Source organism: Pezoporus wallicus, unplaced genomic scaffold (genome assembly GCF_028554395.1).
Source record: "Pezoporus wallicus isolate ANWC-B61680 ecotype Strahan unplaced genomic scaffold, APGP_CSIRO_Pwel_v1 contig_8403, whole genome shotgun sequence".
NCBI lineage: Eukaryota > Metazoa > Chordata > Aves > Psittaciformes > Psittacidae > Pezoporus > Pezoporus wallicus.
Window position 1 is genome coordinate 1,168,952 of NW_026641953.1, and position 14,561 is coordinate 1,183,512.

Sequence of the window (14,561 nt, forward strand, 5' to 3'; positions counted from 1 at the left end):
ATGCTGTATGTGTGAAAAGAAGGAGAAAGTTCTTTCTTCAAGATATTGAAAAATAAAAAATCCTCAGGAAACAAATTACATCTTTCAATATTCTTGAAGACTTCAAAGGGGTGGATGTGAAAATCCTAAAAAATGGCCCCATAAATAAAAAGCACATTCATAAGCCAAAAATCTCAAAAAAATTATGGAAGCTGAAATTAAAAGCCAAAATACTTGAAACAAGTGTAATTCTGTACTATGGGTTTTGCAGAGCAAGGTCATGACTTACCTTGCAAGTTCCTCTGTACTCTCACAGGCTAGTAAAATAGCTTCGGTAGAGAGGTCAGCCATCGTGTGATTCAGAGAGTTTGGCAGGTGTGTTGCATGATGTACAGAGGTATCATGAAATTCTACATCTATAGCATTGTCTTGCTCATCGTTGTAACAGCGAATGATGCCAACAGAATTCCATACCTGTTAAAAAGAACACCGTCACAAAAAAAACAAACAACAAACCCAACAAATCAAGCATACTGCCCTAAAACAGCCTACTATAACTTTCTCATCTGAAACAACAGTAGGTGGGAGGCTGGAGGAAGACTGTAGTAGTGTAGAAGTCTTCTATAGTCAGGAATCGTAGTGTCTAAAACAGCTGAATTAGTCAGAAACTAGTTTCATCCTCATTGTTTAGCCATTTTTCTCCTTACAAAATTAAAGACAAAAAAAAATCCCACAGTGCATGATAAATGTACATGTCCTAACAGCACAAAAATATCCCCAAGTTCTGGCTCTAAATGGAATTTTTAAAAAGATTTACTAGAATTACATTAAATAATTACATTATTTAGAAAGATTTACTAGAATTCAATAGCACAGGTAGAAAATACAAAGCTTTCTTTTGTCTTAAAGCCAACTATTTATTTCTACATCAAAAGCAACTGAAATATAAACCGTAACATGCAGTGTTTGCACTGACACAGAGATACTTCCTACTACTTAACTTTACATTGTGAAGTATTTAAAAAAAAAAAAAAAACTCAGAAAATATTAGATTAAGACACAGCAGCAAGATTTACCATGAAACGATGCATGAGATGGGCAGGAGTGGAACCAGACTGGAATGGCTTCTGCCTGGGGGTTGGCACTGGCCCATCATAGAAAGGCTGCTGTGTAGATGATGGTGGTAAACCTGGAAAGCCACCAGTCTGATCATCATCATCTTCCTTTTCAAGAAGACTGGAATTAGCTTTTATCATCCCAATATCTAGAAGTTTAACAACAACAAAAACATTTACATCTAGCATATATTATAATTATGACAGAATATAGGTAAAAAAAGTCAAACAGTCAATATTTCTTCGGAAAAATAAGGCAGAATATATCCAAGCAGAGGATGCTAAGAGATTGTCCCAGTAACAGTGCTAAAGAGCTCTGGAAAATTAGTTCATTCTGTACCTAGTGAGTTATCATCATCATCAATTATTGTACGTCTGAAATGGCCTGAAGTTGGCTTAAGGTCATCATCATCAGCATCTTCTTCATTAGCTCCAGTCTTTGGGGAAGACTGTGGTTCAATCATATCTCCACTTAAATAGTCATCATCTCCATCAAAGAGATCATTGTAGTCCTTTGTCGCTGTACTGGTAACCTAAAAACAGATTAACAATCCTCATAAAACTTCTTTTGGACATGGAATTCACAAAATGAACTAACACACAAAAGGAAACTTTCAACACACAAAAATGGAATGGTCAATACAATTTCATAACCCAAATAACCATGTTAATTTAATAAATAATTGATACTGATCACCTTGTCATTTGATTTCTTTTCATCACCAATATTTTCCAACAACCCTAGATTTCCTTCAGTATCTGTGTAGGCGATTTGCTTATATTTGGGGTGCCAGGCCAGTCCACAAATTGTGTATTTTTTCTCATGCTTCATCCTAAAAAGAATATAAAAATAATGAAGTTTTAGTAAGCTGCTCAGGGCAGAAACCTTCCCAAGAGTTACTGTAAGAAGTGGTAATATTTACTAGTATTTTAAAGTAATGTTACACTTAATAAATTAACAGGTCACCTTTAGAATAAACAGTTACTATTAAAAAATACAGCAAGGCTTCTTTTCTATGGAGGAAAATCATACAAGCTTAAAAAAAAAAAAAAACAAACAATCATATTCTTAAAGCAACAGCTTCCTGATACATGTAGGAAAAAATAATTCCCAGAACCAGCCAGTTATAAAAAGAACAAAGTTATAAAAAGAATAAAGTTATAAAAAGAATGTTCAGTACCAAACTGATGAGTTAATCCTCTTTTATCACAATAAAATCCTCACATTAATTATTTACATACTCTGACTTTAATTCTTAACATAGGTGGTATAGTAATATTCATGTTTCTTACCCAAAATATTCCAATATATATCATATATATAATATCAACTATATCTTCTTCTCTACCTCACTTAATCATACCCTTTTTTAATTTTCTTTTTTTGAAAGAGACGCTTTAACTAAGATAAAGTGCAATTTGTCAGTTTGTCCAGTTTTGCTTACAGGTGAGGTTGGCTGACTGATGAATCTGTGTTTCCCTCTCCCTTTAAGTAAATACACCTTACTGCCAATGATCTTCAGGTTTGAGATATGATGAAAATTCGTTTCCACCCAAACTATCCTTTCTCAACTATTAGATTTAAAAACAATGAAATGTATTTGCGCACAGAATTTGAACAAAATCCTCATTAATGTCCCTTACCTATTCTATTGCTAAGAATGTAATGTTTCCAGATTTCTCTGGCTATGCAGAAAAGAAAAGAGTGTATCACATGAATCAGAACATGCTTCTGAACATACTGGAAATGGCAGGGGAAGGCAAAACAGTGCCACGTTTCTACCTACCACTAAGAGTTATACTTGTGTGGAAGCTGCTTCCTTGTAGAACATGGAAATAACATAGGAACCCTTAAATTACCTTGGACTGCAGTATTAGCGCAGCTCACTTGAGTTGCACAGGGAAGAGCCCTTCTTTTAAGATATATTAGAAAGATTAAATTAGGATCTAGATGATCTTTAAGGTTCCTTCCAACCTAAATCATTCTATGATTCTTGCTCCCTTCCAGACTAAAGTCTAGATCAAGTGGTGGCCCTGCCTCCCAGCATCACTTACATCTAAAACAGTTTTTGTAGCCTCCGTGCTTCAGCTCCGCCTCTGTGAATGTGCTCCCAGCTCCACCATCAGCTGGGAGACCATGTATGAGGCAAGGTAAACAGTGTTCTTCAAACAGAGCCTTCATATGTATCCTAGGTGTTTGCTTTCAGTGAAACAGTAGCAGAAAACTTAGAGGTTTGCCCTGTGTCCTGGTTTTGAGGGCGATAGGGTTAATATTCTTCCCAGTAGTGGGTACAGGGCTGTGGTTTGGATCTAGGAGAATAATTTAGGAAGAGATAACACACCAATGTTTTAGTTGTCACTGAGCAGCACTTACACTAAATCAAGGACTTTTCAGCTTCGCACACCAGCCTACCAGCAAGGAGGCTGTGGGGCACAAGAAGCTGAGAGGGGACACAGACAGGAGAGCTGACCCAAGCTGGCCAAAGGGATATTCCAGACTACACAACATCATGCTCAGCATATATAAACTAAGGGGAAAGCTGGGCAGGGGCTGCTGCTCAGGAACTGGCTGTGCATTGGTTGGTGGCTGGTGAGCAATTGCACTGCGTACCACTTGTTTTGTATATTCTAATTCTTTTAGCATTATTATTTGTGTTTAGCTTCCTGCTGGGTTAAACCATAACGCCCTGTAAATCTTATTAAGGCTTTTCAAGAAGCAGAGTTCTGCATTTACACAAAAATATATTACAGAAAAGATAACAAAGTTGTATTTCAAGAGAAAACATGTACTTAAGGATTTATGGAACAAGACTGAATACCTCTCTATGCACTTCTGGCTTTCCATATTCCACACCACTATACACCCATCCACACTTCCAGCTGCCAGATACTGCCCACAAGGAGACCAGGCCACAATATTCAAGGTCTAAGGAGAAAAAAACAAAACAGAAAAAAAAAAATTACTGATGCATGCAAAGCATTCATATTCTGGAGATTAAATCAGACATGTTCTGGAATAAAAAAACAGTAATAACGATCTTTAGCAAATCATATCAAGCTTCCTGTACTAGAGCTGGCTTTAGGCACTTCCCTGAAAGAAACATTCTTTGCAGATAGCACACTTTTTTAAATGAGAATATCCACCTTCTGTCATTAAATGCTGCCATGAGATTGAAAAAAACTGATTCCAGACATGCAGATGGAAGCATGGTATATTTTCCAAGCTCAACACTAAACATAGCTGTATTTAACTTAACACAGGTCCATAGATTAAAATCCAAGACTGTGCATTCTGTATCTTAGTAACACTAGGAAAATACATCTCTTTAATGTAAAGGTTTCAAAGTATATAATGAGGTCGAAAGAAAGAAGATGGCACCATTTGAGCTACTATGTAGCTAAATTTTACCTTAATAAAATACAAAGTGAACAACTGATATCTCTGTTCTGTACAGAAAAATACTCTTGAAATTTTCCCTAAAAAGCTACGTTTTTTAGAGAAATATGTGAAAACATGTTCTTCAGCTGCAGCTGGTGACTTGCCAGTAGCCCTTACAGATCTAGTGGGTTATTATAAATGAACGAGGGGAACCAGAGAGACCTGTTTGACACTAATTTAGGATCTCTTGCCTTGTTTTCTAACACAAAGTATCAGGATCACAAGTGAAATAAAATGTAAGTAATCATTACCAAGGGCAGGGGAAAAACATACTGCCTAGAAGACAATATCTAGCAGAATAACATTTACATTATTGAATATTTAGCAAGAACCTGTTTTATATACCTACCTGTGTGATGAATGTATCTGATAGATCAAATTGACTATCCCAGGTTTCTCTTTTGTATAGTTTAACAACTTTATCTACAGGAATTGCCAGCAACTGCTCAAAAGAAACAAGAATCAGCAATTTAGAACAAGTTAGCTTTCATACAGAACACTGAAATAGCATAGTTCCTTCACTCAGAAGTATTACAGTTGTGACTGCCTCAGTATTTAACAGTTCTCTGGCATCTCAGTTTCTTGTCTTAGGCTGAGAAAGTTGGGGCTGCTCAGCCTGCAGAAGAGAAGGCTGCATGGAGACCTCACAGCAGCCTTCCACTATCTGAAGGAGGCCTATAGGGATGCTGGGGAGGGACTCTTCATTGGGGAACTGTAGTGACAGGACAAGGGGTAACGGTTAAAACTTAAACAGGGGAGATTTAGATTGGATATAAGGAAGAAATTCTTTCCTGTTAGGGTGGTGAGGCACTGGAATGGGTTGCGCAGGGAGGTTGTGAATGCTTCATCCCTGGCAGTGTTCAATACCAGGTTGGACAAAGCCTTGGATGGCGTGGTAGTGTGAGCTGTTCCTGCCCATGGCAGGGTGGTTGGACCTAGATGAACTTAAGGTCCTTTCCAACCCTAACTATTCTATGATTCTATCCCAGTAATGCCAACTGAGAAAGTAAAGAAAGCTGAAGAAACTTGAATTACAAGGTTCTTTAATGCCTTCCACATGCAGCACAGCAAATCGTGCCTGGAGTTATTTTAATCTTTATTTCTTCCTGGCTGAAAACTGAAGATAATGACAGCTACACCATAAGGTTATAAGTTCTTATTTATGAAGCAGTTAACAGACATATAAACAGTTTTCAATGCTCTGGGCACAAGGCTTGTGTTCTCCTTTTTCCTTACTCTCCAGATCTCTTGATCAGGTTACAGTCTCTCAATAAATCCTATTGAATACCTGATTCCTGAGCTCATTTCATCCTTCACAAAACTACATAAATGTTACTGCATGTTTCTTTTTTTAGGATTGGGTTTTTTTTTAAAGTCTTCTAGCAATTTGCTTCATAAGAGAACTTACATTTTCAAATACGTGTATTTGCGTGAAGAATTAGCCTAAAAGTTGAAAGGATTTGTTCTCATACAATATGGATATTGAGAAAATTTATACTACATGTGACATTCTCTCTTCCACAGGAAAGTTATGAATAACATCACAGCAGCCATGAAGTTTGAAAAGTGGACACAGTAAACAGACACAAAGGATAAATTGAGGAAACAAGATTATTCAGGTTAAGAACTGTGAGGACACACTGGTAAATGCTCTTCAGATCAAGTATGTCATTGGAATGTCAATAAAAAATGAATAGGTTCTGCCACACTATTATCACAGGCAAGAACAGAAGCCATGAAATAATTCTTGCGAACGGACAACTTTGGCTCAATTCTCTGACCTTTCCTTGAAGTCCATTTTATACAGGTTCACATTTATCTGCCCCTTTCACCTCTCTGCATTATCAGATGTTGCAGAGGTGTTCTAGATATGCTACAGAAACATATCTATAGGTATACTAACTCCCAGACCCATCTTGATTAGCAATCCATACATACTACAGTTGTATCAGTACATACAGATTGCACTAGGCATGTAGTACCAGCACCACCATTAAGCACAACAGAATTAACTTCATTCTTCAGGTGAAAAGGAAGGCAACATCTTATTTAGGAAATATTTACAGAGCAAGATTATTAATAGGCCAAAATTTATTTAAAGCAGAGAAAAACTGAACTCCTTCAATGCTCTGTTGTAAGGAATTTGATTATTTCCCTTGTGTACAATGTTCCTTCCTCTTCAGCACAACACGACTGTTTAATACTGCTTTAGGCTTACAGCTGGACTACTGCCCAACACAGTCTGGAGCTTAAAAGAGTAGCCATTTCCAGGTCTTTATTTTTCCTAGAAATAAACTTCACCCCAAATATTTTCCTTAAGTCCCAGAAGCTCCAATTTTGGAATGCTCAGACTGAATTCTACTGTTGGACCTCCAAAGAGAAAAGAAGGATTAAGACGTGTGGCTAAACCAATGTCACTTACTTTTCCATTGCCAGGTTGCCATCCCAGCCTGCATATTGATTTAGCATTTATCACATCATTACACTTCTGCAGCAGCGGCCAACTTGTCGTGCATGTCTGAAAACAAGATATTTTAAAAAAAAAAAAAAAAAAAGGGTTTCTAGCTCTGCAAAAATCAATTTTAGAGTAAAAATTCTTAAAGAAAAGGGGGGGGGGGAGGGGGGAACCTTAAAAGGAAGAAATATCCTGGGTTTGGAACTGAAATAATCTCTTTCATACAATTACAATGAACAAAGAAAAATGAAAAAATACCTTGCCAACATACATCTGAAACTATTTTAATGACAATACAACTACTTGTAACAGAAACAAGATCACAGAAAAAATGTTTTTAATCCAGTACAGAAAAAAATGAGCTTACATATCTTTAGGTTATAGAGAAATCTGGCCAAAATGCATTTGTCAAATCCAAATCAAGTGCAGCAAGGTGACACACATCAGCTCGAATCTTGCCACAGCAGTATAAAGAATGAATATTCTCAAATTACAGCACAGATACATACATCATATTGCCACAATCCTAGGACACTGTTAGTGTAATTGCTCCAAAAAGCACCCGCTGTCAGTCTGGAATACAAGGCATCCTATCATAAGCATGCTTTTGTTTTTAAAAAGTAGCAATCCACAAATGCAAGGGTACATTTACAGCTTTACTTACAGGAATAATTCCACATGGATTCTTATTCCATTCAATGGCATTTAGCAAAAATAATCCCACATACATATGCAGAATTGCCTTATTAAAGCAGTTATCCGAAAACATCTCTGCAAGTTCCTTAGATTTCCAAGAGAAGAGACAATATCTGATTCTCTCACTAATTCACTGATTCTCTCATTTGATTTTATACAGGTCCTGAACTATTTTAGTCAAATATTGCCAAGTTGAGCCCAAAGATTGTATTTCTAACAAACTGTGTTCTTTGAACTGTGATTTATGTTGTTCTGAGAAATTCTGTGAAATTTGTAACAAACAAAGGGAATAGTGCTTGCAGCCCAGAAAGCCAACCATGTCCCTGGCTGCTACAAAAGGAGTGTGGTCAGCAGGTTGAAGGAGGCGATTCTCCCCCTCTACTCTACTCTGGTGAGACCGCCTGCAGTACTGCATCCAGCTCTGGGGTCCCCTACGCAAGAGGGACATGAACCTGTTGGAGTGAGTCCAGAGGAGGCCACAAAAATGCTCAGAGGGTTGGAGCACCTCTGCTATGGAGATAGGCAGAAAGAGCTGGGCTTGTTCAGACCAGCTTCTAGTCCCTAAAGGGGCTACAAGAAAGCTGAAGATGAGCTTTTGACAAGTGCCTGTAGGGACAGAACAAGGGGGAATGGCTTTAAACTGACAGAGGGCAGATTTAGATTAGATATTAGGAAGAAGGTCTTCCCTGTGAGGGTGCTGAGGCCCTGGCACAGGTTGCCCAGAGAAGCTGTGGCTGCCTCATCCCATCAAGGCCAAGCTGGACAGGGCTTGGAGCAACCTGGTCTAGTGGAAGGTACCCCTGCCTGTGCAGGGGATTGAAACTGGATGGTCTTTAAGGTCCCTTTCAACCCAAATCATTCTATCATTCCGCAAATAGCAAGCCTCCCTTCAATAGCCTTAAACTCATCCAAATTGAAAAGGTTGAAATGCACTGAGCTTAACCCCAAGTCCCGGGAAACTAAAGCCACAGGCCACAGGCCGAAGGCAAGGGACACTGAAGCAACATTGTGTCCAAAGCCCCTACCAAAGAAAAACCTTAACATCGTGGTCATCATCTCAGTGATCCTGGCATGTGGAATCCCGATCTGTTACTAATCTCAGGTCAGAGTAACTGAGTTCCTAATGAGACTAACCAACCAAACCACATATAAAAGAAGATACTGTGTAACATCTCAGAGCATTCTTCCACCTCCACCTGTCAGCCTACAATCCTGAAAATTACTCACAATTTCATAGGAAGCTTGGTAAGAATTAATAAAACCAAAATATACCCAAATAGCTGCTTATTAGAACAGAAGTCCTTCCTTCACCCTGAAAGCAATGAGCTAAAATTCTGAAATAAGGAGATATCTTTACTCAGAGCAGTATTTCTGAACGTGCCAAGGACAAAATACACAGCGTTGGCCAATCAATAAAAATTGATGGAAGAAATCACAGATTCCACAGGCAGGAAGAGCAATCCACACTACCCAGGTAACAGCTCATAATCAAACTTTGGGATTTCTCCCAGTAGTAGATAAAAATATTCTGTAAAGTGTAGTTAGCTTTCTTCCCCCCAAAACACACCTACCGCAGCAGGGTTATTTCAGCCAAGCTCTTCTCATTGTCTGTGAAATCCTGGATTTCTTATGAAAGACTTAACTTTGAAAGGCAGGCCCCTTACCTGATCTGAAATTTTCCATACTCTGACAGAACCATCACAGCTCGCCGATGCCTATGTAAGAGATTTTTGTAAAGAAAATAATAAAGACAGAGAAATCAATGCTACAAATTTGAGGAAACAATCATTATAACCATGTATATGGAGTTTTGAAAAGAAAGCCTCCCTGTTTAAGCCATTTTAAGGCAAAAAGGTTTCTAATACTGTCATCTTCACAACTGTACTTGACTCCAAGCTACTGTCACTACAAACCCTCACACTTCAACTGAGCTGCTTATTTGCAAAGGAGGCACAAAATTAATATTTATTTAGTCTTCTTTCCCACTCTAAAATCAGATCAGCATTCGATTCCAGAAGAACATAGACAGTAATTGAGTTGTGAAGCAAAGACTGAGCTCCCCTGGGAGGCAATAAATTGTGACACACTCCATCATCAGTAAGGTCAGCTGAAATGAAGTGGCCTCATGTGCCCAGTCACCATTTTATTTGTAAAAAGTATTTATGCATTTTCTTTCCCAGGGAAAAGGAGATTCAAAGTAGAAAGTAAACAAGAAAGTGTTTTTACCAGGTAAACATCCCTGGGGTCAAAAGACAGGCTTAAAACAGGAGCATCGTGTCCTCGGAATGTTTTCTGCTTGCTGCTATCAGTCACCTCCACAACTTTGACGATGAAGTCACTGCAGATCACAACAGCACAGATGTATAAGTATTAACATTATGTTAACAGTGACAAACTATGTGTTTATGGCAATAAAAACTGAACACTAAATATAATTGGGGGAAGTTACAGCTCTATTTTTATCAGAAAATATTTTTTGTTCATGCCCAAGTTCATAAATTATGGTTGCTCTTTGAAGAAGATTTTAAGTACACATAGACCACATACCTGTTTAATATAATATTTATATGACCTAATGAAAACCTCTGCTTAGATACCAGAGTGCTGACTTAACAAGAACTATCTGTTGAATGAGACCAATACTCATTACTATAATTATTGGGTCATGTAGTTTAAAAAAAAAAAAAAAGCAAGTAGTTCATTTTATGACATTTTTAAAAAGATTTTTAAGACCATTTAATGCATCAAATACATTAACAGATTATTTTTTTTCACAACTTTATTCCCCCCTCCAAAATTATAGCCATTACTGCAGTTTAGCTCAAAATATCAATGTTAATTTCTAAGCCAAAGAGCTCCTGCAACAATCTTTCAGTACCACGCCCTCTCACACTTCATTGCAAGATCCTTCGAGAGAAATCTACTTTTAGGATCTACTTCTACAGGGTTAACCAGTACTTTAACTGTATTTAGAAATACAAGCTGAGTTTTGTCAACTATTTAATGCTAATCAAACAGTCATATAAAGAAGGCTATGAGCTATACTGTGATACAACTAATATTAACACTCTTAAAAAATGCAAGACAACTTTAGAGGAAAAAAAAAACCTACAAATAAACAGGCAATAGGACGGTTTTGTTTATTTAAGAAGCCATACCACCATTTTTCAAATAATTGAAGTGAGCTTTGGCAGCCAATTGGATGTTAAATTAAACTAAGTTTGCAGACTTCATGTAAAAAATTGAGAAATCTGGGACCATTAAAAGCAATTCTTCTTAGCTGCATACCTTTATTTCATGGCTGCCACCTTCTCCTTCAGTACATTACAGAAGATCTCACCAAGCAGCGGCCTCACAGTCTTATGAGCTCTTTTTCCTAATGTGAGTGCCCTGGCCAGGCTGCAGAAGTACTGGGGTTTTGTAAATGTTTTAGGAACAAAAAAAGAGTTTGCTGTGTGCCTAATCTCTTTAATTAAAGTCAGAGCTGTCCCCTCAGAAACAAGCACTGGCAGAAGGCCTGACCCCAAGATCCCTGTCAGACTTAGAGATTACAGCTGTTACTGCCCCCAGCTGCCCAGTTCTGGTGGCCCTGGTGTGCCTGCTCCAGTCGCCAGAGTGCAAAGCCCAGCATATTCATCCAAATTTCTTTCTAGTTCAATTCACACTTAGAGGAGCCAGGGAGCAGATGTAATGCTCTGCCATCTCTACTGTGGAGGACAAATTCCAGTAGATAGGCAAGCGGACAGCCTGAACTAGCTACAGCTGCCCAAAGACTTCACCAAATACAATTAAGAATCACCTGAGCCTTAAATAAATAGGGGTGGGGGTGGAAAATATTGCCTGCTTGCTGTTTTGCCATCTCTATTAAAGGAATAGCATATATTATGTTAAAGCAAACATCCTGCCCTAAGAAATTAACTAAACTATGCATTTAATTCCCTTCAGGCAAGCCTTGCAACCGTCATCCTTTATCATTTGGCAGAATGGTGATGATATGTACGCTACAGAATGACTCAATGCTCCTGCACAAATTAGAACCCATCTAACTTTTGCATGTATGTATATATATATGCAGCATCATGATCCTCAACAGTTAGGACATTATCTTTAGCACACAGTAACAAGATCCTTGATGCTGTGATCTGATCCATATGGGCAAATACTTATGCATTATAGGACTGAAAGCTGAAAAAGCTGAAAACACTCAACTCTTCTAAAGAAATGGAATTATTTCACAACACCAGATTTCCATTTAAAATTATTTGGTGGATCAAGTATTTCTCTAGCATTGTTTCCTAAAGCCCTTTTCATTCCTTTCTCTCCCTCCACCTCCAAAAGACATTTTACAATAAAAACCCTCAGAGGTATGGGGATGAATGATCTCATTGGTAAAAATCAGCATGCAAGGAAGTTGCCAGATTTTGAATGACAGCAATGATTTCCCTTATCATGCACAGATTACCTAGATCCAGCAGCAATTTTGGTACCATCACTATTAAAGATGACGTGGTTTGCATTTGTGGTGAAACGAGTAATGATGCCATCTGGAGCTCCTTCAGGAAATGTATGGATCTGAACAGCGTTGTTCGATACTGCTGTGATAAGTCGTCCATTCTAAAAACAAAATCCATCACAAAATTTGTTATTTAAAACACATTTATGCCTATGGAGCCAAAACAAATTGCTCTGATGTTCCAAATATTTGGGCAGATTAATTTTAGTACTCCCAAAAGAGGTCTGACAGTAAAAGTAATAGAAGAAATATTCTTTAACTTTTATTTCTTAAAAAAAAAAAAAATAAATACAAACAGGCAAAGTAACCTTAATATTTTATCACCAAGCTAATGAGAATAGAAAAAACATGCTCTTCCTTTCAATCTTGTAGAAACAAACTGCTAGATTTAAAATACTGAAACTCCAGTTGTTTCGGTAGACTTAAAATTCGTTACATTAGCTATATGGCAAGTTACTGCATCAAAACCTTCCCAACATGTATTTTTACTAAAAGAATGCATACTCAGAGTCACTAATGAATTTCAAAGGGAACTGTCTGATCTGCTTCTGATAAATATAAAAGTTGTTCCTTCTACATAGACAAGAAAGCTTTTAGAATCTTGCATCCTATTTAGATTAATATGCTGCTGTATCAGGAGAGGGCACCCTTGCACCGAACTTCTCAGTTAAATGCCACCAGGAAAAGATGAAAAGTTCATGAACTATACTTAGTTCTTCTCAGAAAACAGAAGGCAGTTGTTTCTTGAAAATGAATCCAGATTTAAAGAAGTGCAAAACTAATAATTATCCTATACCTGGAAAAAGAATATCTGCTCCCCAAGCGACAATGCTATTCCTCAGTTTTACGTAGCAGGAAGTTTTTGAAATATTAAGGAAATAAATTTTCTTGAGGGATTTTTTTGCTTGTTTGGGTTCAGGGAGGAGATGATGTTACACTTTTTGATTTCCAGGCTGTCTAAAGTTATAGTAAAAATTCTGAAGATAAACAAAGCAGCAGCCAGTACTAAAAAACCTAACTAAGAGATGAGATTTATTACCTAGGTTACATCAACACCTCAGATCAGTTCCTCATTTTTGTTAATGAAGAGTAATTTTTGAACTAAGTTTTCCTGAAGTCTCACAATGCATTGTTCATCTCACTGTTTAAAAATAAAAAAAAAATCCCTCAAAAGTAAAAGCACTTACAGTAAAATTAAGAGCACATGATTTTTCCTGCTGATGTCAAAAATTAAAATCAGGATTTCTCTCGTCTATTCATTAATAGTTGTAGCAATTTCTGGCTTTGCCACTGATCTGATAAAAGAACTCACTCAAGTCACCTCACTTGGTTTGTGAAAGAATAAGCAATGCAAAGAAAATAAACAGCAAAATACCCTGAAAATCAATGATGAAAACAGATTACACAGGTACTGCAGAATAGATACTGGAGGTACGTTTAAAGGGATATGACAGAGGTTTCACTTAAGGCAGTAGTTCTGAATAAGGTTTCAAATTACTATATTTACAAATATAATACCTATATGTTAATCGTCATTTATTTCCTCTTTCATCCTCCCCTCCAAAATCACAAATAACTGAAAAACAATTTTAAAATTCTTCTTTATCACTGCAAAGTTAACCACACAATATCTGAAGAACTGATACTCTGGAATTGTTTTCTTCTTCTACAATTACCACAAAGACAACATTTTAGACCTTCTATTATGAATGTAATATAACAACAATTGTACACAAAGAACATACTACGAGAATTCTCAAGCTAACTACATGAACATGCATAGTGAAAAGAATTATTTTCTATTAAACATTCATATAGATAACATGCCTTGTTATTTACAAATAATGACTTCTGCAAAACATAGTAAAAGGAACTTCCTCAGCATTGAAAAAAACAGACCAGTCAGTCAGACTGCAGAACTGCCTCTAGTCGGCATACTCACAAACCCTTACAGCTTATGCAAGCAAGAATCCTGTTCTCTTCTGACTCTGAGAATGGTGGGTCAGAGGCATCTTTGGGCTAAATGACAATTTTTAGAATGAAATATCAAACAATTATAAAAAAAAGTATTACCAAAGCATGACCAGACTTTGTGAAAGTAATTTTTTATTAATACAGATTATAATTCCTTTAACCTTAAAACAAGCCCACATAAAACAACCTCTTGGCTCTTTTTCCTAACACTTGATGATCACATCTTATGCTGGGAAAGTTTTTATAACTCGTATTGCGAGAAAACACTGAAACTGCCTAAAAAGTTCACTGAATAATTAGCTTAATCCGATGGATTTATTTCTCAGAAACGACATTAAAGTCAGAAATAAGTATAACAATATGAAGGAAGAGGAGGAAAACAAATATTAC

The 14,561-nt window shown here is 37.1% G+C and overlaps 1 protein-coding gene across 1 annotated transcript in view; it reads right to left on the bottom strand.

Moving 5' to 3' along the window:
* WDHD1 (WD repeat and HMG-box DNA binding protein 1) overlaps positions 1 to 14,561 on the bottom strand; it is a 32,276-nt gene that overhangs the window by 13,730 nt on the left and 3,985 nt on the right. Inside the window, exons 4-13 of the mRNA XM_057426322.1 lie at positions 12,147 to 12,298; positions 9,911 to 10,022; positions 9,349 to 9,399; positions 6,956 to 7,051; positions 4,883 to 4,975; positions 3,914 to 4,020; positions 1,792 to 1,927; positions 1,435 to 1,627; positions 1,056 to 1,243; positions 269 to 453 (exon numbers count right to left, since the gene is read on the bottom strand). Of these exons, the coding sequence (XP_057282305.1) occupies positions 269 to 453; positions 1,056 to 1,243; positions 1,435 to 1,627; positions 1,792 to 1,927; positions 3,914 to 4,020; positions 4,883 to 4,975; positions 6,956 to 7,051; positions 9,349 to 9,399; positions 9,911 to 10,022; positions 12,147 to 12,298 (1,313 nt within the window). The remainder of the gene's footprint in view (positions 1 to 268; positions 454 to 1,055; positions 1,244 to 1,434; positions 1,628 to 1,791; positions 1,928 to 3,913; positions 4,021 to 4,882; positions 4,976 to 6,955; positions 7,052 to 9,348; positions 9,400 to 9,910; positions 10,023 to 12,146; positions 12,299 to 14,561) is intronic.